Below are 27,363 nucleotides of genomic sequence, written 5' to 3' on the forward strand. Positions count from 1 at the left end.
CTGCCTGAGCTCAGGTTGCAATCCCAGGGTCCTAGGATCCAGCTGCATCCGGCTCCCTGCTCACCAGGAAGCCTGCTTCTCCCTCTCCCTCTCCCCCTGCTTTTGCTTCCTCTCTCGCTGTGTCCCTGTCAAATAAATTAATTAAATCTTAAATAAAATAAATCTTTAGGAAAAGAAAAGGAAAGAAACAGACCTCCAAAATCCTCTTTGCAAACAAGTGGCCATGGGTGCATGACACAGTGTGAAACCCCGCAGAATAAAGAGTGGATGTAGGGGGAGAATTCCAGAACAATTCCCCCACGTCCTTATGGACATTTTGAGTTAAGTCAGGTAGCAGTCATCTTGTGCCCTACATGGGCCTTTGGAAGGCAGAGGAGCCCAGACAATGTGTATAGTGAACACTACCTTCGTTTGTGTCTTTGTCTTTCCTATTCTGACATTCTTCTCCCTCCTTTCCTCATTTGTCTAGGGCCCATTTTTTCCTTAATTACAATCCACATATATCACAGACAGCCTTAATTCCTTTCCAGAACAGAGTATTAATGAAAACTGGGTGGGGTAGGCACTACTGGTCCGTCGGACATACTGTGGGACCTTATGGGGAACAGAGGTCCTACTGGTCTGCACCACTTAATGTACCGCAAAACAAATGCTAAAGCCAGAAGACAGCTCAGCTCCTGATGAAAAGCCCCCTTTCCCTTCCCTGGCTTTGCAGAAAAGCTCATTCAGGTAGTTCAAGGACACAGGCAAACCAACTCATCTTATAACCAGTGTATCTTTTTCCATCCATAAAAGGGGACTTTTATTTACCAAATACACAGATTTGAGTCAGTGTCTTCAGGACTGCTCAGAAATTCATCGTACTGCACTAAATGGTTTAGAAATTACAGCACCAAGATTGATAAAGACACCATCAAGGACATATTACCAATACAACTGTTTTGAAAAAGCTGAATTTATAACAACTTAAAGCTAAACACCTTTGTAGAAATTCATATTACAAAAGACTCAGTGGAAACCAAGACTCTTCTCCTTTCCTAAATTCAGTGTACTTTTAATTCATACAAGCCTAAACTCCTAGGCTGTCTTGTTTAACTTCTAAACATATTTCAACCTTTAAAGAGTGAATGTGGGAGTATAAATTGATGCAACTTTTCTAGGAAGCAGTCTGGCAGTAAACATTAAGAGCTTTAAAAATGTTCCTTATGCTTTTGCTCAGTAATTCTACTTCTGAGCAACTACCTGCAGAAAAGGCTTAAAATGCTGATTACTGATGTACAGAAATGGATTACACACAGAGGTACATTTCATGTAAAAGAGACAAAAAACTGGAAACGACCCAAACTACCAAAGATAGCAGAATCGTCTAGTTATGAAGTCACAGGATGTACTATTCTGCAGTTACTAGCAATGAGGCATACCTGAGTTTTAACTATCTGTGAGAAATGTTCATGATAAATGTTAAATAGAAAAGTTAGAAAACAGGCGCCTCAGTGGGTCAGTTGGTTAAGCATCTGACTTTTGACTTTGGCTCAGGTCGTGATCTTTGAGTTGTGGGGATCAGCCCACATGGTGCTCCACGCTCAGCAGGGAGTCTGCTTGTCTTCCCCCCCCCCCCGCTGCCCCCCCCCCCCGGGGCCCCATGCTCACCCTCTCTCTCTCTCATGAATAAAATCCTTTAAAAAAAAAAAAAGGAAAACTGCAAATACAGTATTTGCACATACAGACATCCTAATTATAACACATACAGACTTCCACAAATATGTACTCCAAGGAAATGCACTAAAATTGTCTGAAGGATGAGATGATGGGTAAGTTTCATTTTCTATTCCACATGGGTCTCCATTTTCATCTTCAGCAATTAGTGTGTTCTCATTTCATGATCACTAATTGAAATAAAAGTTGCTTTTAGAAGTAGAAACTAGTGGAGAAATCTCCCACAAAGCAAATTATTAATCGCAATATCCTCCTTTTTATTAAATTATAAAACTTGTCAATACATGCACTTTTAGAAATACAGTTCTTCCAAGTATCTGCTTTTGTGGAGCACGTGGTTTTAAAGAAACAAAAAATTTCTATACCAATTTCTTGGTCTTCAAGCTACTGAGCACTGGTAGCTGAACTACCAAGTATAGCTACTATATATACAGTCAGATTTTATGGAAAATATTACAAAGACAAATGCCTTGAAAAGATGACACAGTGCAGAGAAAACCATAGCTATTAAGCTGATATAAAACTTTAGTCAAAATGTTTTTAGTCCATTATGGCTTTGCATAAAGCTTCAAAGGAAGAAAATTTAAGACACTTCTCATCAAAGGCACTTAGAATTGTAATAAAATACTTTTTAGAATTTAGTTTGAGTCCAACAGTATTTTAATTTCTTTTCCACATTCTGTCTCATTGAAACAGTCCTCGAAGGCAAATATTAATGAGGGAAAATAGTTATCACTTCTTAATATACATGTTAAAAATATGCAAACAGAATTAATACAGATTTTGGTCCACTGAGAAAGGTAACAGTATCAGACTGTAGTGTTTTTCTTAATTCTGAGCAAAAAGCCATAAACTCCCAAGACCCAGTTCCACAAACAGAGCCTTCAGTTCTTAATCTGCACTGGCTGCCCCCGGGCTCCCCTTGAGGAAATGGGAGTTGAGGTCCCACATCTCCACAGTGTAGTTGTACTAGAAAGAACCATCCTGTGGCTCATGGGGCCGCTGCTCTGAGGTCGTGGCAGCGGAGAGACAGAAGAGTCAGTTCGCAGCCATCTATAATTCTGTGTCCCGGTACCGGGAGGGCTGGCCGTAATAGCCACGCTTTGAGTGTTCTGACAGCTGCTGGCGGTATTCCTCCTCTTCGGCATCACTGCCGTAACTTCCTCTGGGATCCTGATAGAGTCTGGAAGGACCTTTCTGGGGCTCAGGTGGCCTGGAACTAACAAAGTGAGAGTGTTAAATGCATCCCATAGCTCATCCAGGGCTTCTGACTGCCCTGTGGAAATACAGCCAGGTGCCTGGACTGATCGCAAATCTCTGAGACACATGCCACACTTTGCTGACAGACCAGGGCCACTTTTAGCCCAGCTTCAGGTTCATCATGTGGGAGTAACAGGTTAAGGCCAGTGCCGACTGGGGCAGTGAGTGAGGAAGCCAGCCCTGTGCTCCCTGACCTAAGAATTCCCCTATTGGACCGAGGGTGTCTTCCCACCCCTGTGTCTTTGGCTACAAGTTCACCCAGCAGAGTGATTTCTCTTCTAGTTTCAGTCAACTAGGGGCCACCTGGTTGGCCACGGTTCAGTTGTTAAGAAATTTGCCTCTAGTTTTCTACTGCTATAAAACTAGACTCTAGCTTCCAGTCAGATTGAACACAAGAAAATGTGACTTATTTTTTTCTATCCTTGGAAGCAGGAACAATCCAGCATAAAAACACTGCCATAATGCCTGATGCTTATGTAACCTTTTAAATATAAAGCATCTTACCAACACTGGTCAACTGATTGTCACCTTCCCTTAAGACCTCAGTTCAGGGGTACCTGGATGGCTCCATGGGTTAAAGCCTCTGCCTTCGGCTCAGGTCATGATCCCAGGGTCCTGGGATCGAGCCCTGCATCAGGCTCTCGGCTGAGCAGGGAGACTGCTTCCCTTCCTCTCTCTCTGCCTGCCTCTCTGCCTATTTGTAATCTCTGTCTGTCAGATAAATAAATAAAATCTTAAAAAAAAAAAAAAAAAAGACCTCAGTTCAGCACAAGTGGCCTGACTTTGCTATGTGTTGCAAAGGAATTAAGGAGCTTGACTAAGAATCCGAATATATTAGTGACAAAACAATTAGTGTCTAAACCCAGGAATTTTGCTCATGTGCTACCTCAATACAATGTAACATATCTGTGCTTCGGTGTGACAAAGGGAACTAATTTGAAATGTCAGTGATTACACTTTGTCGGTTTTAGCACATAAGCAAAATTACTACGAAATTTTGACTGTATAATGTTCATAATTTGATTGAATAAGGAGGTGTCTGAGTGGCACAGTTGTGTCCAACTCTTGGTTTCCGCTCAGGGTCCTGGGATTGACTGTGCTCGGTGAGGAGTTTGCTTGAAATTCTGTCTCCCTTTCCCTCTGGCCCCTCCTGCTTGTGCTCTCACTCTCTCTAAAATAAATAAATCTTTAAACTTTTTTTTGACTGAATAAGTAAGGGAAATAGTTGGGCAGGGAAAAAAGTCTTCTTGTTACACTGAGATATAGGTGAAGAAATTCTTTCTTAGGAGTCCAAATCTTAGACTAGTCCCCTTTCTAGACTTAATACTGCTGAGCAGCTGAGCAGCTCTTACCTTGTGTGCTGGGAAAGACCAGGGTCTGGCTTGTGTGTTTTGATTGGAACCGCATAGATATCAGGATGTTTCTGAGCAATTTCAATCTGTGGTAATTAAGGGGGAAAAAAAGAACAAAAAGGAAAGAATGAATGATTGCTGGATGGCTTGCTGGTTTCTTGTTGGTTCCCTTTTCCAATCCCATTTTGAGCAGAGGAGAAAAAAATAAAAGCAACTCTCTAGTTTTTATGGTTGTATGTGATGGCCTAGTATTACATATCAAATAAGAAAAATGTTTAAAAGCAATGAAATTCTGCCACATGCTACAGCAAAGACAAATACCAAGTGATTCCACTTAAATGGCTCCTAAGGAGTCAAATTCAGGAAGACAGAAAGTACAGTGATTACCAGAGACAGAGGAAGGGGGTAATGGGGAGTTTCAGTGAGGAGAGATGAAAAAGTTCTGGAGATGGATGGTGGTGATGATGGCAACATTGTAAATATACCTAATGCCAGGAACACTTAAAAAATAGTTAAAATGGGGGAAAAATGGTTAAAATGATAAATGTTATATGTATTTTACCACCAAAACAAACAAAACAAAGAAAAATGCTCAGAAGCACTGTGCTGTTGCTGTAAAACAGACTTAAATGGGAAAAAAAACAAACAAACAAAAAAACAACTCCCATATTCGCTGGGCAGAATATGTTCCATGAGTCTTTACTTACGTTCTTCTTTGACTTTTGAAAGGTTAGATATGTGTATGGTACAAAAATTCAAACAGTATCAAAAAGTACAATCTATGGGCCTTTCATTTTAGCATCCAAGGTTTGCTTGGTTTCTATGGCAAAGCTGGGAGCAAATTAAAATTCAGTTACCAAACAAATCCAACAAATGTTTTCATGAGAACTAACTTCAGAGAGGCACAGATTCTCTTGTCATACATCCCCATTCCCGAACCTGATAGAAAGTTCTGAGGTATGAAAATAATCTTTTTCACCTATACTGTTAGGCTTCTTGATGAGAAGAAAAAGGGACACAGTGATAGCTGGCAATCTGGAAGTAACATAAACATAGCATGTGCCTGTGGTATCAGGCATGTGAACATCCTTTTCATGCCTGTACCAGTGCAAAAAAAAGGACTACAAATCATTATATGAAATGAAACTTAGCATTTTTACTGTTGACATACTAAGGTAATCTACTGGTTTAAAAATAATTACCCTTGCATTCTGTGCTTCTTGGAGCTCTTGCATTCTCTGTAATCTTGCCTTGTGATCCATCTTCTCAAATATTTTTACTTTGCCCAGGACAGACTTGGGAGTGCCTTCTTGCTCCTCACTGCCCTCTCCCACCTCTTCACTCTCTGGGGGAGGGACAGGAGTGGAGGGCTTCAATATAGACCTTCCCAAGGCAGGTTTTGCTGCAACAGGAGGGGGACAGCCTTTGGTAGATGCCCCGGAAACTTCATTACCAGCAATGGCTGAGGGGTTTGACTTATATTCATGGGATCTGGGGAAGTCAAAGGATTCTTCTCTGTTCTGGATTTTGGCCTGCAGAGAACAATGAACAAATTTTTACCTTCAGCTTTCAGTTTATGTTCAAATCTGTATTAGTGATTTAATATACACTCCCATTTCCTGATCAGTTTCCAGAGGTAGTCAACAAATACCATTCTGACAAGAAATCAAATACTGCAGGACAAACAGCCACTGGCTGGGCATCCTGAGCCCTACCCTGCTTCCTACAAAAAAATATGAAGAGCACTAGGAAACCAGAGGGTATTGTGGAGGGGCTGGGAGTGTAGAGGCAGATCAGACCTACTTTTGTACTAGAGGAGATTGAGATTAGTATCTTGAAGAAGACCTCAGAACAAATCAGGGGGTTTAGGAGTAAAGAGTGGGATCCTGAGTTCATATACCAAGGGTGCATGCCCTACCCCAGAGGGAAGGTCTCTGTCCAGCCATGAATGAGACTGGAGCAGGAAGGACAGCATATTATGCTAATGGCCACTTTTCCTTCATACTCCAATCCTGGGCCTGTTTGTACATTTTCAGTGATATATCTTATGAGCCCAATGTTTCTGACAGCTTACATAATCACTGACTACTTTCTTCCTATCTAAAGTATTGAATTAAATGAAGAAATTTTATTGGGTTATTAGGGAAAGCCTATATTTATATAGACTTGATTCAGAAAGGGGGTTAAAAAAATCATATGACATATACCATGTTGTTATTGATTGAGTAATGATTTAATTTTAAAATAAATTAAGCTGTCCTGATAATGATAGGCATCATAAACAGTGGTGGTGATTGTTTTCTTTAGTAAATACATCATCAATCAGGGATTTTCTGTATCTATACCTATATCTGTATCTATATCTAAATCAGATTGTGGGCAAAAAACTTAAACTGAAAAAGAAAACAGATTCTGAGATCAGTGCTTCTGGACATTGAGTATTTGTCCAACTTTTACTCTTGATACAAAGAAATTTTTGAAATAAAAAACAAAATAATGAATGAATGAATAAGTGAATAAATAAAAATACCAACAGTTCTAAAACCGTATATTCTCCTAAAGCTGCCCTTCCTTCTTTTTACTCTTCTGTTAATTTCGGGGTTCACCCCACAAACCAAAAGACACATCTTGGTAACAAAAGAGTGAGCCAAGGGGCACCTGGGTGGCTCAATGGGTTAAAGCCTCTGCCTTCGGCTCAGGTCATGATCTCAGGGTCCTGGATGGAGCCCCACATCGGGCTCTCTGCTCATCGGGGAGCCTGCTTCTTCCTCTCTCTCTGCCTGCCTCTCTGCCTGTGATCTCTATCTGTCAAATAAGTAAATAAAATCTTAAAAAAAAAAAAAAAAAAAAAGAGTGAGCCAAAAACAAAACACCATCTCATTGTGTGCTCTTCCTGGCTATGCAGGAAGCTGTCCGGGTATCTGCTTATTCTTCCTCCCCATCGTGGGCTTCCCAGCCACATACCTTAGGCGGCTCTGGCTTGAATGCTGGGGGTGGGCTACTGTCCCTAAGTTGATCTCTGCTAGCAGCCCTCCTCATCTGAGCTCGTGGCTCTGGGCTGGGTTTCCTTATGCTCTACAAGACATAAAGGTTCATTCACAACAAGAAGATCCCAGCAAAGAGAAGAGAACGCTCATCTGCTTTGCTAGAGTTCTGCCAAGTTACAAGATGTAACGAAGTTGAGGTTCATAACTTGCACACATAGGGATACTGACCCAGTCCTTCTTTACTGAAAAGGCAGATAGGTACTAGCATATTCCCATTAGCAAATGCTTAAGACATGTATTTTTTAAACTATCATCCATTATAGTAGTCTCTTCCTTTAAAATAATCCCCCCCAAAGTTCTCCTAAAGTCTAAAATCTCTTTTATCACTTAAAGCTGTTAATATTTTTAAGCATTAGCTTATTTACACCTTAAGACATTAGCAAGTTAATTTATCCTTTAAAACTTGTCCACTGGAATATACTAAGTTTTTGGCCTTGGTGAGTTTTATCCCCCCTTCAACTTATTTTTTTCGGTACTTTTATTTCATAAATAATAAAACCATTCACCAAAATGAGCTGACTTGTTAAACAGAAGTCCACAAGAACAACTAACTATTCAAATATATGAATAACCTCATCTACATTATCCCAATGCTCTCCGAGGTGGAGCTAATAACTGGTCCTAATTTAGTGCCTGTTGACACGATCTCTAGGATCACAGAAGCTGTCTATTCACCGGTGGATGCACAGTACACATGATCAGATGTATATCTGATCATAAACTCATTTAAAAAATTGAAGTACAAAAGAGAAGGAAACTGATGGGGAAATACTCAGGAGTTTTGGCAAGATTAGAAAGGTTAAAGGTAGTATGAATAAGAAAAAGCAGGGATACCTAAAAGTACAAAGAGACCTAATCAAAGGTTACAAGTAAACACCACAAAATTGTGTTTATAAATAATGTTCCACTTGGAATTTAGACAGCTGGCACATAAAGCTGTTTAGTGTATCCATCATGCTCGAGAACATCAGTGTGAGAGTGCTTATCACTCAACCTCTCCAGCACTTAGTTCCTGCCTGGCTTTCCCACCGACCACAAATGCTATCGTACAGGCATCGGCTTGGCATCAGAAACCCCCTAGAAGTCCTCTGTTCCAACTCTTAGGAATACCTTCCACAGCACCCTAAATAAACAGTTATCCGGAAGAATTCAAGTGAAACAGGAGAACCTCCTTTTCCTGCTCATGGCCTCACAGCCTGTGGCCTGCCTCACCTCACCTCCTCATGCTGCACCGGCTCCGAGGAGCGGGTGATGGAAGACACCAGCGGCTCCTCGGCTGGCTCATCCAGCTCATTGTCAGTGTAGGCGCCTCCTTCGCCGTCGGTGTCTTCAAAGTCACTGATGAGGCGGCTGTCGCAACTCAGATAGTCTGCGCCCATGGCAGTTAAGTAGGACATGCGGTCTTCAGGGTCATCATCCATCCCTTCCATCTAGAGGAATTTGTTTCGGAGGGTCAGTGGGGTTGTCATGGCTCCTGGGAGTGGGGCTCAAGAAAATTCCCAAGGGCACAGCCAAGTGACTGAAGCTTTGACATGTTCTAGAAAGGGAAGTCATCTTTATTTTCCTTAAATCACTTGGCTTGAGATTACTATGTTAATTTTTTGTGCAGGAGATTCAAATTAGGAACCTCCACCCTATCTACCTTACCACCATCCTATATGCCACTACTGAGCCATGCTTCCTCAAATTGTTATGCTTCTCTTCAAGAATTTGGGCTCCTTTCCAGCTTTTTCTGCTAATGCTTGTCTCTTATAATAAATGTACACCACCTTGTGCTACATACCTCTCCATTCCTCCATAAGATTCTCAAATCCTTGAGGAAGGAAGCTATATCCTGTTCAACCTGTTCTCATAAAGGGAGTTAGCACAGAACCTCAGCAGGCTGTAAGCACTCAGAAGATGCTAGACGCCTTGACTAATCATGCAGTTTCCAAAGGGCAAGACAGGGACTCAACAATCTAATTGGTAACTGAGTCACTTTCACAACAGAATCATCCTCTGACATCTCACAAACTAGTTCAATTCAGCTGGACTACAGAATACTAGCACCAAAGTCTTAGAACCACAGGAGATTGGTGTAATTTCTTTGCTTCCTCCCTTCAGCAGAATTGTGGGTAAACTACCTGCATGAATGAGAAGCTAGCCAGTTTTAGAAGCCTACACAAGGTTCTGAGCATTCTCTTACCAACCTACTCGAATTCCACATTCCTAGGACACATTATCCTATAGTCTTCTAAGCAAATGATTACAACTTTTCCTTTTTTAAAATCAATTTTTAAGTACCTTCTCCATGACCCTCGTCCTCACCTCTCCCTTTCATGCTGACTTTCCTGTATCCTTAATAAGCTGTGGAGCTCAGCACAAGATCTTGTAAGCTCTGATTAGTGTGCTTGGAATACAACACTAGTTACTACGTTAAAAGTAAAAGGGAAGTGAATGTAGGGTCACATGCATTACATTCTACTTATCTTTGAAAAGTCTTAGAGAATTTATAAAATTCCAGACTTGATTAGCACATACACTGGAATCACTTCAAATGGCCATGATGTTCTACATTCACTACCCTCCTGAGAAAAGATTCAGAACATGGACTCTCACCTCATAGTGGAGTATCTATGCCACATACCTTTCCTTCAGAGACCCAAACTGCTTCTCCTTGCTGATGCTGAATTGTGTCCTTCAAGCTGCCAAACCAGCTATCATTGGCTGAATTTAGGTTGATAGTAGCTTCAGAAATGTAAACAAAAGGTTTGCATCAATTTCCAGAGCAATGTTTATTAAAACTGCTACTTCACATAATTTTACTCATTTGTCATATTTGAATTAAAACTTTGGCAAATGCAAGAGAAAGTACACACATATTTGAACAATAAATCCCTTTAGTTGAATGTAATTAAAACCATTACTGGTGTAGCTGTTGGGAATTTACATTACAGATGAATGTTATTATAAAGCTAACATTAAATAAATAAATTATTTATTAATAAATACTTTTATTTATTAATAAAATTACTTTTATTTCAGAATATCTATTTTTCAGAAAAGCTACCTTTAAAAGATATGTTTTTGTTTTTTTAAGATTTTATTTACTTATTTGAGAGGAGTGAGAGAGAGAGACCATGAGAGGGGAGCAGGTCAGAGGGAGAAGCAGACTCCCCGCAGAGCTGGGAGCCTGCTGGGGGACTTGATCCCAAGACTCCAGGATCATGACCTGAGCCAAAGGCAGTCGCTTAACCAGCTGAGCCACCCAGGTGCCCCAAAAGGTATGTTTTTAACAACTGTGTTTTTAGGAGCAAAGAAAACACATCTAGAACAAATACAAAAGTACTGTATTTTAAAGATCATTACCTAGGCATGTATGTTATGAATAAGAAAAACGTACACAGATTTACTGTTAATATCTTCAAAAAAATACTAAAGGTAACATTTAAGTGTATGTAATTTTGATAGGCTTAAATATTTTAGAATATATATATTCAGACTAAACTCTACAATGAATATATATTTTCTATTCAGAATGAAACATACCTTATATAACTACTATGCATCAAGCAAGCACTTTTCCAAACACCTTACATGGATGAGCTCATTTCTCATTTACCCAAACTTTACAAAGTAGGTATCACTATTGTCTCCATTTTATAGAAGAGAAATTGATTCTTAAGACTCCACATTCGCGGGGCGCCTGGGTGGCTCAGTTTCAGCTCAGGTCATGATCTCAGGGTCCTGGGATCGAGCCCTGCATCGGGCTCTCTGCTCAGCAGGGATCCTGCTTCCCTTCCTCTCTCTCTCTGCCTACTTGTGATCTCTCTCTCTCTCTCTCTGCTAAATAAATAAAATCTTAAAAAAAAAAAAAGACTCCACATTCACCAAAACCCAGTTTATTATAGACTACTCTCTCCTGTACATTTGGAGAAATTACCTGTCAGTTTCACCATCTCATCCCAGTGGTAAATAGTGCGTGTCTTTAACAAGAAAAGCCAGTGACAATAAAACAAGGTCCAACGTGGACATCCATTCATCTACTCCCTCCCTCCCCAGTGTCAGATAGGTAGATGGTGCGCAGCACTCAACTCGAAGAGCTGTCCTTACCCTCAGGATGTTCCATACATACAGTCCCTTCAAGCTGCTCCAACAAAACTGCATGACCAAAAACGTGATTTAACCCTTTTAAACCCTGAATTATATCACATTTACAGAACCAGTCACATATATAGCTACTGCACATACTCAGTTACTAAACTTGCTAAATTCTTAGATTATTTTACTTTTATAAGGAATACTAGCTAGCAGTGGGTCTTCATTTCAGGAACTTAAGAAATTCTATTATGTGAAATTTTAAATATATACAAAGTAGAGAGAACATGAACTTGTCTACATTACCCACCTTCAAAAACTATCAACTCTTGGACAGTCTTATCGACATCCCCACCCACTCTCCTCACCAAAGATTATGTAAGCAAATACTAGGCATCATATTAGGTCATCCATAAACACATATTAGGTCCATCCATGAATATTTTACTTAGTATATATTTCTATAAGATAGAGAACTCTTTATTTTTAAACATAATCACAGTATCATTTATTATCCTGAAAATGGGAGTAATAAATCCTTAATAATAGCGTGTTCAAGGTTCTATTTTGGGGATCTTTTTAAATAATGAAACCAAGTTCCTACCACTCTGTTAGTGCACACATGCATGGTAAACAGAGAACAATGATAGAATCTAGATAGAGATGTGGGTGCTAGATGGTGCATGGGCTCAGTCACTGGCCTGTAGTTCCACACAAAAATTTGAACCCATCAAAAAAAAAAAAAGAAAAAAAAAATTTAAACCCACCAAAATGACCAATTTTTGCATGTCATGGATCTCTATGATCATTTTCAATCAAAATTAAATCTACAAATGCCATGAGTCTAATATCATTTTAGGATTAGTTTCTTTTCAAGGAGTCATGAATAGGATTACAGATTACTCTTCTTTGTTGAGATTATTTTCTTATTTCTTCCATTCTTCAATTCTCTATTTCCCACTGTGGAGCAAAGAGACAACATTTAAAATTTCACTTACCTGTGAAAAGATGTGCACAAGTTTTTTTAAGTTTGTTGGCTTGATCATATAACTTCCGAGAACTTTTGTTGGATGTTGGATTCAACCTCTGTCTCATGGTTTTGACACCTTGTCTAGAGTCTGGGTTGAAAAAAATCACAATCGGGAACCACTGAGTGTAATTCAACAGGTCCACGGCTTTAGGAGTCACGTCCAATAGTGCATGCTTATCCTGTTAGAGATGGGGCAAAGTCACGTCAACGAGTATGTAAAGTCACAGGGCAGCAAAGAGTTTGTCTTAAGTAAAGGCTACATCAGGTAAAACTTGCCAGTTTAAATAAAAAAGGAGAAAACCTTTTCCTCCATATTATGCCCACTTCTGAGAAAATGAATGAACAGGTTATTTGTTATAATGTTGAGAACTCTGAAAAAACCATACATCACTGCCACTGAACATCGACTGGTTTCCACATCGACTGGTTGCCAACAGCTTATGTTTATATTCACTTTTCTATCACTAACATTTAATGATTATTAAAATACAGATTCTATTCCAAAAAGGACTGCAGCAAATTGTGACACAATTCTTTCCAACAACATGGCTTTTGGATGAACTTCCTCACCTGTTCAATAATTTGCCGCACAGTATTTAACCTCACTACCCCACTGGATTTCTCAGATCCTGCATCTTTTGGTTCTGTTTCTGCAAAAGCAAAAAACAAAGAGCTAATTAATATTTTTAGAAATCAGGACCAAAGACTCCAACCCAGCATCAGCAATGACAGGACATCAGGAGGCCCTGAAGAGAGACCATGAGAAGGACACACACCACCTCTCTAACTGAAACCTAATCACAAGGAAGGTGGCAGTCCGACAGGTGAGACAGGGGTGTGGACTCTGCAAGGCAGTAAGTCAGGAAATAAAGTAGAAGAAAGGAGGATTCTAGAAAGACACAAACAGACTATATACATAAACAGACTACATACTAAGTAGTATTACCATATCTTTGTTAGATTTGTTATGTGATATAGTGTGGTTATACAGAAGAATGTCCTTGTGCTGAGGAGATTTACATGGGTAAAAAATGGCAGGGGAGGTATAAGGCAAACTTTTTCACTGGTAACAGTGACTTCATGTGAAGGGTATGTGGGTATTCATTATTTTTTTCATTTTTCTTAGATATTAGTATTTTTCAAAATAAAAACTGGGAGAGAAAAAAATCATCAACAGACTTACTAGCAGTTTGGAACAGGTCCGGTAACTCATTTGCCAACTTTTCCAGTGCTATATCTGCTATGGGGCCAAATAAGACCACAGGTCTCTTGAAACCAGCTGAAATGAGACAAGAAAGGCCATGGAAACACATCTCCTCGGCTACTAAAGATACGAAGCAGAAGCATTTTATAGGCCAATGATAACATAACTAAATGAAAGAAATTGTGTTCTCCCTCCCCCATCTCAGCCCTGTTCTTTTCTGAAGAATACGCCTCACTGCCCTCCCCAGGACCAAAAATAAACTTTGCTACAGATAATATATATAAACTTCTGAATGGCAGTATTAACAGGAATAACTGAAGACATGGAAATACACCTGCATGTAGGAGTTTGCACAATTCACTTTTCTGAAAGTTATTATTGCATGTATGAATATGCTTGCAACTCTACAGCCTGGCTTTGGCTTAAGTAGTATGGGAAGTTTGAACCTGACTATTGCAGTCTGAAAACGAAGAAAACAGGCTCAGAGCCCAGTCAGATCACTTCCTGGCCCCACTTGACTTCCTTACCTTCTCGCAGCAAAACCCTCTCATAAGCCGGGAACTTGGTGCTAACCGACACAACAGCTGTTAGGTCTTCACGGCTCTTCCTTAAGTTTTTCTTCACACCAGATCTCTGGCCACGCGTTCTCCAGAAATCTGCTCTGTCCCCAGCACTGTCTCTCTGGGCATTCTGAACGCTGGCCATTTGTTCAGCTCTGAGAGAAGAAACCACAGGTAGTAAATCTCTAAAGCCAGAAAATGCACACTTGAAGTTAAAATTAACCAAAACCAGTCAGTGAGGTTTATGAATTTGGATTATAGAAGATGAAGCTTCACAGTGCAAGAAGTTTCACAGAGTGGGAAAAGTGCAGACTCTCTTCACCCAGTGGAAGCAGAGAAAGGCTGGGTGCACATCAAATCTACCAGAAATAGCTCAGTAACAAACACAATTATTAACTTGGCTCATTTTGGTAGACTGGTATATAGTAAACATAACCAAAATCCCTGCCAAAGTACATTATCTTTCTTACTTCCCCCAGTCAGTCAACCAATAAATGTTAACTGGAGTGCATAAGCCTCTCCGAAGCATGAGGGCCAGACAGTGGACAAGGGCAGCTGTCGGAGAGCTGTGCTGATGCGCTCCAGCCACTCTGGCATCTGCCCAGACACGCCATAGGACTGTTTAAACACCAGCCAGGCCCAACATCAACTATGTGATGCGAACTAAATACAGCAGACCAGCTGGTGGCTATCTCCCAGTCCCAGGCCACTTCTCATGAACCAGAAGTAGGTGATGGGAGAGGACACGAAGACGAATGATGAAGTCATGTGGAGCTTCCTCTCTGAGCAGGGAAGGGACTGTAATTGATTTTGGCAGGGGGGTGGTGGGGGAGGAGCTTAAGAGAGGTGTGTGGAAATAGGGGATCTCAGATACCTGCTTTTGTTGGGGATTAAGCCTTTCTCCAATTCATTTCCGATCCTCACAGCCAGCCAGTGGCCCAGTTTGCCATCGTACAGCGTATCTACGACTCGGAAGACCTCTCCCCTGGTGAAGGCCAGGCTCTGTGGGGTTTCCTTCTCACATTCAAAGTGGCTTCTTATAAAAAATGAATCCCCTCTGCCACAAGCCAGGATGTCTCTATACACTGAAAAACAAAAGCATTCTTGTATGTTGCAATCTGCTTAGCCAGAGGTCTTTTCTTGAAGAGATACCAGCTGCTTCTATTTCTGATCACCCTTCTCACTTCTCTTCATTTAGTAAACTCAGTGGACAGGACCTAAGGGAATCAGGGCTCAAATAGGAAGAAGGACAAAAAACTAACTTCTTGAGTTGCTGTGATGGTTAATCTTGTGTCAACTTGACTGGGCCGCAGGGTGCCCAGATTTTGGTCAAACATTATTCTGTGTGTATAGCTGAGGGTATTATGGAATGCAATTAACACTGAAATGGGTAGACTGAATAAAACAGATTGTGCTCCCTCATGTGGCAGGCCTCATCCAAACAGAGGAAGGCTGGAAAGAACAGAAAGGGGAACCCTTCTCCAAGTAAGAAAAAAAGAAGTCTTCCTGCCTTAGAACTAGGACATCGGCTTTCTTCCTGCCTTCACACTCAGATGGAAACATCAGGTCTTCCTGGATTGTGAGCTTGCTAGCCTTCAGACTGTGACTGCACTATCAGCTCGTCCAGTTGTTAGGCCTCCAGACTTGGACTAGAACCAAAATCATCGGTTCTCCTGGGTCTCTAACCTGCCAGCTCACCCTGCAGTCCTTGGGACTTGCCAGTCCATAATTACATGAGACAATTCCTTATAATAAACCTCTATTTATATACACACACACACCCTATGGATTCTGTTTCTCCAGAGAACCCTAATACACTTGCCAGTCAGCCTCTGAAGCTGAGTGGGAAGACGCTGTCAAGCCCCATTTTATAAATGAGAACAGTGAGGCTTGCAAGGGGGCAGCAGCCTGTCAGATTGGTAAGTGTTAATGTGGAAGCTGACCCAAAGACGTGGCCCATTGAATCTTTCACCTCGAAAAGTCAGTAAAACTCTAGACAATAATTAAGGATAGATAACTATTCAGAAAAGCAATTTTATTCCAAATTAACACAACTGGTAAAATTATTTCAATTGGTGCACAAAAAGCATTTCTATAGAACATTAAGTGGTATCCAAATATTCTCCACAAAACTGTAACCCAAAAATTGATTGTGAAGATATACTAAAAAAAAAAAAAAAAAAAGATATACTTCAAATTTTTAACACCCAAATTTACCTATTCTCGTCCCAAGATACCGCTCTCATCCTTCCCCCAACTCCCCAGATTAAACTAATGACCAGATTTGCTCACCATCAGCTCGGCTCTGAGCTAAAATGGTTACCATTTCACCCTTGGGGATTTCTAGCAGGTAGAGAACGGCGTCTTCCCGAACTAGCCCTCTGAAATCCTGTGTGTTCACCTGATAGGAAAGTCAAACAGAAAAACAAAACAAACAATAAAAAGAGAAAAAAAACGTTCTTAAAAAGTTGTCACATAAGTTTTTTAAACTTTTTTTTTTTTTTTTTTTTACGTTTTTATTTATTTGAGAAAGAATGAGAGAGAGAGACTGCATGAGTGGGGAGGGTCAGAGGGAGGAGCAGGGACCCTGATGCGGGACTCAACTGGGACTCCAGGATCATGACCTGAGCTGAAGGCAGTCGCTTAACCAACTGAGCCACCCAGGCACTGCATCTGTTAGTTTTTGTCCGGGCCTGCCCAAAGCAAAACCTAAATGTAAAAAAGTCTTTAGTGTCCCAACTCAAGCCCTCCCAGTACCTGCTATGGGCCTGGGCTGTGCACGTTATCACCATACCTTTCTGTCTCCCCACACTGTCAACTGTCCCTTAGAAATATGCCATTCCATCAAGGATTTGTCACTGAATCATATTAAAATTTCTTGTTATGCTTTTGTCTATCTCTTCTTGAGTTTCCCACAGAGGTGGTCAGGGAGGTAATATACAATTATGAAATTTAACTGTAATGCTATAGGGAGTGGTGGAGTCTTATGGCAAACAGACATGCTGGCCCAGCTTAAGGTGTTAACACTTTAAATTGATTGAAAGAAAAGCCTGAAAATAAAAATCCAATTCTACCTCTCTCCTACAGCTTTTTTTACCTAAAAGGTTTTTGACACGTGTTTATGAAATTGAAGAGCATTAGCCTTATAAGGGGAAAACATTAGCCTAATACATAGGCTTATATATTTAAGCTTCTAGCACACACTTATTTCTGGCAAGAAGCCACAACATTAATCCCCCACTGACCGAAGAGGGAACGCGGTAAACAGCTTTTGCAGGATGTTAGAAAGCAAGTAAAATTGAAATGTGGCACAAAGAAAAAAGACATTTTGGAATCTTTAGTCAGTACCTTTAAAACCATTTTAAAACAGAATTATAAATAAGTATAAAAATTATTTTAAAGTACCTAATATTTTAATAATATAAAAGTAAAAAGAAGACCAAAATTCCTATGAATTTTTTTTTTTTTAGTCATCGAGGACTGTAGAATCCTTTATCACTAAAAAATGTCAATAATTGAGCCTATTTTAAGGTTGGAATTTGTAATTAAGTAAAAACAGGCATTGGTTGACACTTAGTTGATGCTTTTGAAATAAACAAATTTGTTAAAGCGATCTCATTAGCTTTTCCTTTGAAACAATATTTAGCATTTAAGGTATATGTCATTCCCATCTCTCTATTCCCCCAGTTAGGGATCATCACACTTTAGAATCTAATCCTTTCCTGTGCCATTTATCCATCTATACCTGTGTCTGTGTATGGCCACATGTTTTCATATGCCCTGTATGTGCTTTTATTTAAGTAAGACAAGGCCATAAGGCTTCAGGGAAGATGGTGAGGGTCCCTTTGCCCATCCTATGGCCATGCGGGATGGACCTTCCATCAAGCCCAAAATACAATGGTCAAAATTAAGTCACATGTAGTAACGACATTTAAAAACTTAGGAGTTTCTCTTTTCCACCCCACAAAAGTTTCTGAAAGAAAAATAAGAACCATACCAGGTAAATAATAGGCAAAGAGATAGTCAAGCCAAGCTTGAAAACACACAGACCCCTGTTACTGGTAAGGCGTACATCCTGCCACAGCACATGAGTGTGCTCTCTCTGCTTGTCAAGCTGCCACCTTTCCAAAGGAAAAGCTGCACTTAAAAAACCCTCAACAGAAAAAAGTGATTAGTAAATGTACAGAGTTCACCACATACATCCAATCTGGCCATGAAAAGGAACATCAAAACAAGTTACAGTTAAAAAGACCAGAACAGCGGTGCCTGGGTGGCCCAGTCAGTTAAGCATCTGCCTTCAGCTCAGGTCCTGATCTCAGGGTCCTGGGACAAAGCCCGGCGTCAGGCTCCCTGCTCAGCAGGGAGCTGCTTCTCCCTCTCTCTCCCTCTAACCCTCCCCACCCCTTGTCGCTGGCTCTCTCTGTCTCACATAAATAAATAAATAAAATCTTCAAGAAAAAAAAAGCTGGGCCAGCACTTTGATACTGGAAGGTTAGGTTGTACAGTCCTCTCCAAGAAATATCCTCTTTCGTTATCTGTTTAGTAGTCTTAAGGGGGGAGGGCCCGCCTTGTCTGCTGTGATCCTGTAAAGGACTCAGTATCAGCGACAGCTTTTGACTATACGCAGCTTCTCTGCCCCAGCAGGCAAATTCTTTTTTACCCCTTTGTAGAACTGAGGGCTCCTTTAACAGAAAATTTATTCACACCCAAGAACCAGAACCATCTACTGTTTGACTTTCAGATGGGATTACTGGGGAGGAAAAAAAAAAAAAAAAAGCCAGTTCCCATATTTTTTTTCCTTGTCTTTCAAAGGGTAATAACAGGAAACAAGACACCTTCTTAAGTATAAACATTGCATACCATGAATTGTACCCATGGAAATGACTCTCCCAGTCTTTCACAAGTAACAGAGGTTTGCCAAGCCCAGAGGTGAATTCACTATTTTTTTCACGGAAATTCTGAAAATCTCTCTTCCCCCAGGACACAAAAATATTTTATTCTTGAACCTTCATGAGCAAAGGCTTCCAAATTCCTGACTTCATATGGCCCCACACTAGTCAGGAAATAATGCTTATTCTTCTTTGGCATCAGCTCAAGAGTAAATTGGTATGAGCTGGCACTCTGATGGGATTCTTATCAGGAGCACTCGGTAAGTGGTATTTCCTGGGATCATGTGGTACCACGAGGTTCACTCAGATATACTTAGTCTTCTAGGACCATGACCAGAGCCAAAGAGGGTCTAGAATGTCAGTGGAAAGCTTCAGCAAAGCTCATGATCAAGGTTTGGCCTTCATCTGCTCCAGAAATGAAACCTGAACTACTGCAATGAGGCCAAGAGCCAAGAAGCAAGAGGAGCACCTACTTTTGTGCTCTGTTGCCTGCTTCCTGAGAAACTGTGCGGCTTTTTCCCTCCCCTCCTTTGAACTGAAATGCTTGTACCAGACCCCCTAATAACTCATAAGAAATGCAAGTTTACAGAAGCAGAAATTCCAGTAAAGACAGTTCCCTAGGAACTGTGTGTATTTGTATATAGTCACAAGATACTTGACATTCTTGACGTTTATTCAGTCAATGGACAATACATGTATCTCATGAAATGTCAAAGCTGAGTTTTCTGGTTTTTTTTTTTTTAAGATGTTAATTATTTGAAATAGAGCAAGAGAGAGAGGACAAGGAGGGCAGAGGGGCAGTGGGAGAGGGAGAATGAGGCTCCCTGCTGTACAGGAGCCTGACAAGGGGCTTGATCCCAGGACCCCAAGATCATGATCTGAGCCAAAGGCAGACACTTAACTGACTGAGCCACCCAGGCGCCCCTGTTTACTATTTTTTAAAACCGATGGATTATATAAACATACATATAGTAACCTTGGATGTAAACAACATATTGAGTGGCAGCAACTTGTTATTTTCCAATGGTGAGAAGAACGGACCTTGACTTTCCTACTTTATGCCAGAAACTGCTATTACCCATTCTAATCTTCCCAGGGTCCCTACAAGGCAGGTATTCTCATCCCCATTAAACAGACAGAAAAACCTGAGTCTTGGGGTTGAATAAGAGTCACAGAACGAATGAGAGGCTGGGACTGGATTCAAGTCTAAAGATCTAAGCCAAAACCCACCTTTGTTGAAGTACAGCACATGACCTTAAGAGTGACAACCAGACAGGGAATCAACAAAACCAAACTTTAGCAAGATCTTTTGTCTCGGAGATCTTCCTCCCAGGCCTTCCTTAAGTTAGAATCTCATTTTGTTAAGCAAACTAGTAAAAATCTTGGCAAGGGGGTACCTGGGTGGCTCAGTTGTTAAGTGTCTGCCTTCGGCTTGCATCATGATCCCAGGGTCCTGGGACTGAGGCCCACATCAGGCTCCCTGCTCAGCAGGAAGCCTGCTTCTTCTCCCTCTTCCACACTCCCTGCTTATATTCCTCTCCCACTGTGTCTCTGTCTGTCAAATAAATAAAATCTTAAAAAAAAAAAAATCTTTGCAAGGGTCTTGAACACTGTAAATTCCCACAGACATAGGGATGAGTTTTGAGTTCCAGGGCTGGGAAGACAGTTCGAGGGAAACAGACCTTACACTTGGCATCAACCTGCAACTGGTCTATTTTCACAAGCTAGACTACTTCCCCTTCCCTTTCATAAGGCCCCAGAAAACCCCACTCATTCTCAGTAATGTCTAGAACAGGGATGGTCTTTCCTACCTTTAGAATCTGGTCCCCTTCTTGAAGGCCTTCTTGCTCTGCCGAGGTACCCTCTTGAATGCCAGCCACAAATATCCCAACGTCATTGCCACCAGCCAACCGGAGGCCCACGCTGTCTCCCTTCTTAAACCTCACCATTTTGGTGTTGGGACTGCAGTGATTTCAGTTTTAGAAAAGAAAGATGGGAGATTTGTCTTTGTAAAGGGGGAACCAACATCAGCAGTGAAAGAGTTAATTTCTTCTATCTGTAGAAAGATTCACATTTTTATCATTTTATCTTTTGGGGGACTGTGAGAGGAATATCAGTAGGCCCACTTAACTGGTTGGTAAGTAGAAATACAGATGTTTAAATAAGCTCATTCAACATTAGAAAGCAAATAAAAGGCAAGGTTAGGCCATCTGACGGTCAGTCCAGGATTCTTTAAAAAAAAAAAAAAAAAGGCCTGCTGCTGCCACAGCCTGGGTTCATCAAGGCCAGATCCTACTCCAGGAGCTGCTGCTCTTGAGCACCACTAAACAAGGGGTTCTCATTATCCCAAACACAGCACCGGGTCATTTCTCCGCTCCCTCCACAGGCCAGAATCATCAGGGCACCGCAGCCCCCACAGAGGCCTGGAGTGAAGCAGCACTGCATCTGTCTGGGAGTTACAGATCTGGTAAACTCAACTACTAATCACATCCTAGAAAAGGAGCCAGAGAAGTAGACAAGCATTCCAAGTGAACTTCAAAAAGTTCCCCGAATTCCACATTTTACTTTCCTACAAGTTACTTCTTTCTCATAAACACCAGCAATAGAGGTTGGTTAAAGGTGGCTAATTACATGCAAAATCATCATCTGTAGTTAAAAAATACCATTCTTCTGGATTTCAGTTCAGGAGATTGAGGTGTGTGGAAGGAGAAAGCAAAAGAGAGAAAGAGACTGAAATACATACCCATAGATTGCTTCATCTTCAGGACTAGGACGAAGAAAAGTTCTTGGGGCTGCTTTTGGTTGAGGAGCTGTGGATTAAAAAAAAAAAAAAAAGTCTATCATTATCAACCTGGATTAACGGAAGTGAGTCTGTTTCTATAAAGATCATAAAATCCACAAAATTCAAGTCTGTACCTTATGTTACATATAAGTCATTGCATCAAACAACAAAATAAGTCTTTAAAGTCAAGTTTAACGTTGAGGCATTACTAAGTGCCAATGGTTTCTCAAAATAAGTGGGGTAACAAATGAACCTTCCAAAATGCACAATCACATGCAAAAGAAGAGAGTATTTTTGTCACTTAAAAACCATATAAATCTTTTCCATCAAATATTTAAGCATGTAAAATCACGATGGTAATTTTAGGGTGATGGGGGGCAGGGCTAGGGGCTAGGGTGGAGACCAGAGGCAGGAGACAAAAAGGACTTCAACTAATAAGACAAAATGTGACTGTGACAGGACTGGAAATAGATATATTTGGTCTCTGCCCCAGTTCCTGATACACAGCTCCTAAAATCCCTATAATTTCCAGAGTGGCAGGGGTGCCAGAAGCATCCCTCTTTGCCTCCAGTTCCTGACAAAGAAGTGCTGCATCCCTTGGAATTTGCTGAGTGGCAGAGCATCTTTTGTTCTAAAGAGATAACTCCCAGACAGCCTTGGTTGGGGGCTGGTCACTGGAAAGAGCAAGCCACGATTAGAAGCTTGCAACTTTCAGCCTGCCCACCATCTGGGAGGGGACGGGGGTTGGAGACTGAGGCAGTGACTGATCATGCACATGACAGAGACTTCATAAAAAAATCCATCAACCGTGGAGAATGAAATGCTTCAGGGTTGGTGAACACATCGCGACACGGGAACGGTGGTATACCTGGAGAGGACTCGGCAGCCCTGCGCCCCTTGCCTCATACCTTGCTTCCATTTGGCTGTTCTTCAGTTGTATCCTTTATAAGAACTGGTAATAGTAAGTAAAGGGCTTTCCTGAGTTCTCTGAGCCAGCCTAGCAAGTTATCAAACCTGAGTGAGGAGGGGCAGTGGGAGCCCTCAGTTCAGATCCAGCTGGACAGAAGTACAGGTGGCTCCTGGGAACGGGAGTGGCATCTGAAATGGAAGCATCTTTCTGGACTGAGTCCCTCACCTGCGGGCTGTGCACTAGTTCTGGGCAGCCAGTGCCAGAACTGACTTGAACAGACAACCACTTGGTGTGTGGAGAGTCTGAGAACTGGTAGCTGAGCAGGGGAAGAAACGCACACACGTGCTGTCAGGAATATTAAGAGCAGAGCAGTCTGCGTTGAGATCAGGGATGACACAAGGACCATAACTAATTAAATATAACAAAATGTGGCCAATCCGTTAGCATATGGAAAGGGCTATTATTCTTTATGGTTTTCTTTACTATTAAGAGAGAGACTGGAGTCCCTCTTCCATGTATAAGAATGATTTTTTAAAGTTTCTCTCTCCGTCTGGCCATCCTCTGGAATTACCAAGCAGACAGTTTTGAACACGTTTAAAAGGACCTTCACCTGGTGGTTCCTCTTGGTATCTGGGTTCCTTGCTGGTCTCTGTGCCAACCGCAGCTGCAGCGTCCCCTGTGGCCTTGAAGGGAGTGGGTGTGGCGCCCATCCTGGACCATCTGTTCTGCGTGTCCTCTCTTGAACTTAAGCACACATCACGTTAATGTCTCATAACGTCACCGCAGATATGCATGTGTGTACACTCACGGGGTCACGTGTGAGGGAAAGTATACATCATCTTACTTTGGCCTTTCCTTCAGCTTTTCATTTGAGGAATGGTAGTCATAATCAGAATACTGCTGCCGTCTCTCCTCTGGAGAAAATGATCGGTTTGACTCTATTTCTGAGATATCTGGTTTCAAAAATAAGAAAAGACTGCTTACTAAAATATTTAAGAACTGTACCAGAAATGATACTATTCTCTGGGTAAGGCAACATGGGAAATGGAAAAAAGGCAGGCAGAAATTGTACCATTAGTCTAGCAGTCTTCCCCTGAAGAAAATCTAAGCCTCTAAAGGGAAAGGCATCAATTAATAAAGAGGAAGCCAAATTCAGAATTTTATGTTCCTCTTTCATTACACTTTCCTTCAAAGTTGCTACTGGGAAATCAAAATCTATTACTGGATCATATATGTATACACTCATTTTTAACCACACAGAACAGTGCTTCTCAAACTTTAATGTGCATGTCAGTCACCTGGGATCTGAATTAGAACGTAGCTGTTCTGGGGCAGGGCCTGCAATTCTGTGATTTTAGCAAGCTCCTGGATGTTCACGGAGCTGGTGGGCTGAAGCCACACTTGGAATAGCAAGGAAGTAACTATAAGCACCTAGCATGCTGGGATTATTTCTCATCCTGTCTTTCTGCACTGCATTCACAGCAGTAACCAAATGATTGGACTTTTGATATAATGGAAACTAAACTAAGTCTTCAGATTTCATGAAGTAATTCTTTAAAAAATCAACACATCTGTCTTCAAACTTAAGACCTTACTATTTTCTAAACTCTACTGCATGAAGGTAGTACCAGATAATTAGTTAGGAAGTATCTTCCTAGTTATTTTTTTTTATGCCTACTTAATTTTATTGGTAATTTATACATAATTAAAATGTATAATTCATATTCAAGAAATGAATATTGCCTCCTAAGACAGAAGAGGTGATACAGACTGCTAAGATATTCAGTCATTCTGATCAAATCTTTACTATAGTGTCTACCTATTTTAGCTCTCTTCCATATGACCTTCTCTTTGTTGGAAATATTCATATCTACTTTCTAAAAATCTACAAGAAAGTGCAAGAATGAACAATTTACAAATGGGTGTGGTTAGGTCTTTGAACCACTCATACATACATTTTGTTACTAATAAGTTTTGTTTTCAGTGGCCTAAATCAGAGTCTACTGGGAAGTTCATGAGTGCATCCAAATGTCATATTGGGAAACTAATCTCAACAGACACTTTAACAAGAAATTAGCCACCATTTACTGGAATTAAAGTTTAAAAGAGAAGCTTTTGTTGGAAATTTAGCTTCCAGCTAGATGGCTATGCTAAACTGAGTTGCAAAAGGTACAGCCTTCCTTGCTTCCTGCTAAGCTCACAGCCTCCCCCTTCTTTACCTTCTATTTCTGAGTCGCTGTCATTTAACGATGGGATGTTGATGAGCGTCTGCTTGCTGTCTCTCAACACCACCAGCTGAAGTTTTCCTCTTGACTTTTCTATCAGTTTTCGAGCGTCCGTTAAAGACATGTTCTCAGTTACAGTTCCGTTTATCTGCGTTCATGAGTAATGGTCATGTTACATGCAATACAACCATGCACAGTGAAACAAAGTTTTTATTTTCCCCTTCTAAAAGTGTAAAGGCTTCTGCTTAGCTACTCAAACAGACATGGGCTTTAGGATGACTGACTAAATAAAAATGAGTTATCCTTCAAATTAAATATGACCCTGTACAGTTGGGTCCCAAATACAGGCATAAGAGAGCTATGGTATACTGAAGTTACTCTGCTAATTTATTTAACTTCCAAGCTCAAGACGATGGATTGGTTTACTACTGGAACATGTTTCCTGACTAGAGAGGTTTATAGAAACTGTTAAACATTCAACATTTCATATACTACCAACTCTCCCCTCATCTTTCCTTAGTTTAGGGAATAGGAACTTAAACTTCAAATAAATGGGGAAGAAGAAGGTATTCATTGAGTTTTTTGTTTTGTTTTGTTTTTTTAACAGATACTACACTATTAAAAATCTCCATGTCTGCTTTTTGTGATAAAAGTCTCACCTTGCTGGCCCCTCCCAGCTTTTGTCTTACTACTGACTCCCATCTCAACCAAGCTTCACTGTGTCAGCACTCAGATGTGAAATTTGGACTAGAAAGCCAAACGTGAGTTCAGTTGTTCTCTCCCCTCGGACTCCCACCTTGAGAATTATGTCTCCTTCATGCAGGTTGCCATCCTTAGTTGCCAGACCCGTTCTGGTCATTTCCTTTATGAAGATCTGACTCCCAAGCCGAAGACCATACTCTAGGGGACAAACATACATATTTCATCCACTTGTTCAGAATATTTAGTCTGGTTTTTAGGTCAATTTAAAAATATTTATGAAAAACTGATTTTGCCTGTGGGACATTCTGTGGGACAACCAGCCTGGACTCACTGAAAAAATTAGTGTCATAAAAAACAAGAGATAGAGGGATTGTTCTAGAGTTAAAACAATATAAAAACCAAATGTGATGCATGAACATTCACTAGATCCTTGATCCAGAATGGGACAGAGGTGGGGGAGGGGGTGTGTGTGGCAGTTATGTATTTTGAAGCAACTTCAAAATGAACCATACTACAGTATATTAAAAGGGATATTAATGTTAATTTTCTTAAGAACCGGTAATGGAGGGTGCCTGGGTGGCTCAGTGGGTTAAAGCCTCTGCCTTTGGCTCAGGTCATCATTCCAGGGTCCTGGGATTGAGCCCCACATCGGGCTCTCTGCTCATCAGGGAACCTGCTTCCCTTCCTCTCTCTCTCTGTCTGCCTCTCTGCCTACTTGTGATCTCTGTCTGTCAAATAAGTAAATAAAATCTTAAAAAAAAAAAAGAACCAGTAATGGCATTAGAGTTATGTAGGAGAATGTTCTTATCCTCTGGAGATACCTGTTGAAATATTTAGGGGTAAAGGGCCACCCTTTCAACTTACTTTCAAGCAGTTCCAAAAAACCACTGAGAGACAGTAGTGTGGGAAAGGAAGAGAGGAAGAAGGGGGAAAACAGGAGAAAGAAAACAAATGTGGCAAAATGTTAGCAAATGGAAAAACTAGGTAAAGGTTATATGAGTATCTGCTCTAAAATTAACACTTAATATTAAATTGGGAACAAAAAAAACCAATTCCGTACGTTTCAGTAAACCTGTTCTGCTGACAGCCCTGTTGCCTGCAGGAAGACACTGTCAGTAGTGTTCCCTTCATGTGTAACGAATGAGAGGGGTGGGGTTTGCACTGAAAAAATTTCATTGTGCAAAGGAAAAGGGTCATTAAGCCAGGCAAAGCAATAAAGTTTTTAACTAAAACAAGCATATTCTGGGGGTTTATGAAATCTGAATTGCTCTTAAAAGAAAACGTACTATATTTTAAGTAAGCATATTTTAAAGTATTTTAAATACTATTCAGACTCTTCTAATTTTACTTATGAAACTTGTAAAAATACCTAACTTAAAGATAAATGTTGGTTATTTTAGGAAGGTACCATGACCTAGCAGGTTTTAAAAGAGGCACATTCAAATTTTATTACTATTGTTCTGGACTGCAAAATCTTTTAATTCCAAAACAAAGTAACTTTCTACCATTTAGAAAAGTTATGAATTAAATTTAAAGATACATTTTTATTCAACTATAATTAACATACAATGTTATATTATTTTCAGGTTTACAATATAATGATACAACT

General features: G+C 40.6%; 1 protein-coding gene across 7 annotated transcripts in view; it reads right to left on the reverse strand.

Annotated features, from left to right (window-relative positions):
- Positions 1–773: 773 nt before the first annotated feature.
- The window catches only part of TJP2 (tight junction protein 2), a 120,654-nt gene continuing 94,064 nt past the window's right edge, over positions 774–27,363 (reverse strand). For 5 of the 7 annotated variants that reach the window (XM_046022061.1, XM_046022062.1, XM_046022056.1 and 2 more), the window contains 18 exons: positions 25,849–25,952; positions 25,047–25,200; positions 23,672–23,780; positions 23,438–23,571; positions 21,879–21,945; positions 20,947–21,097; positions 16,539–16,647; positions 15,121–15,331; positions 14,214–14,401; positions 13,666–13,761; positions 13,053–13,132; positions 12,451–12,661; positions 10,002–10,102; positions 8,593–8,805; positions 7,293–7,403; positions 5,531–5,860; positions 4,329–4,414; positions 774–2,935 (listed from right to left, as the gene is read on the reverse strand). In XM_046022061.1, the coding sequence (XP_045878017.1) occupies positions 2,770–2,935; positions 4,329–4,414; positions 5,531–5,860; positions 7,293–7,403; positions 8,593–8,805; positions 10,002–10,102; positions 12,451–12,661; positions 13,053–13,132; positions 13,666–13,761; positions 14,214–14,401; positions 15,121–15,331; positions 16,539–16,647; positions 20,947–21,097; positions 21,879–21,945; positions 23,438–23,571; positions 23,672–23,780; positions 25,047–25,200; positions 25,849–25,952 (2,621 nt within the window). In that variant the 3' untranslated portion in view covers positions 774–2,769. The remainder of the gene's footprint in view (positions 2,936–4,328; positions 4,415–5,530; positions 5,861–7,292; positions 7,404–8,592; positions 8,806–10,001; positions 10,103–12,450; positions 12,662–13,052; positions 13,133–13,665; positions 13,762–14,213; positions 14,402–15,120; positions 15,332–16,538; positions 16,648–20,946; positions 21,098–21,878; positions 21,946–23,437; positions 23,572–23,671; positions 23,781–25,046; positions 25,201–25,848; positions 25,953–27,363) is intronic. The other 2 variants (XM_046022060.1, XM_046022059.1) reach the window with 1 other exon arrangement.

This window comes from Meles meles, chromosome 11 (assembly GCF_922984935.1).
Source record: "Meles meles chromosome 11, mMelMel3.1 paternal haplotype, whole genome shotgun sequence".
NCBI classification, from domain to species: Eukaryota; Metazoa; Chordata; class Mammalia; order Carnivora; family Mustelidae; genus Meles; species Meles meles.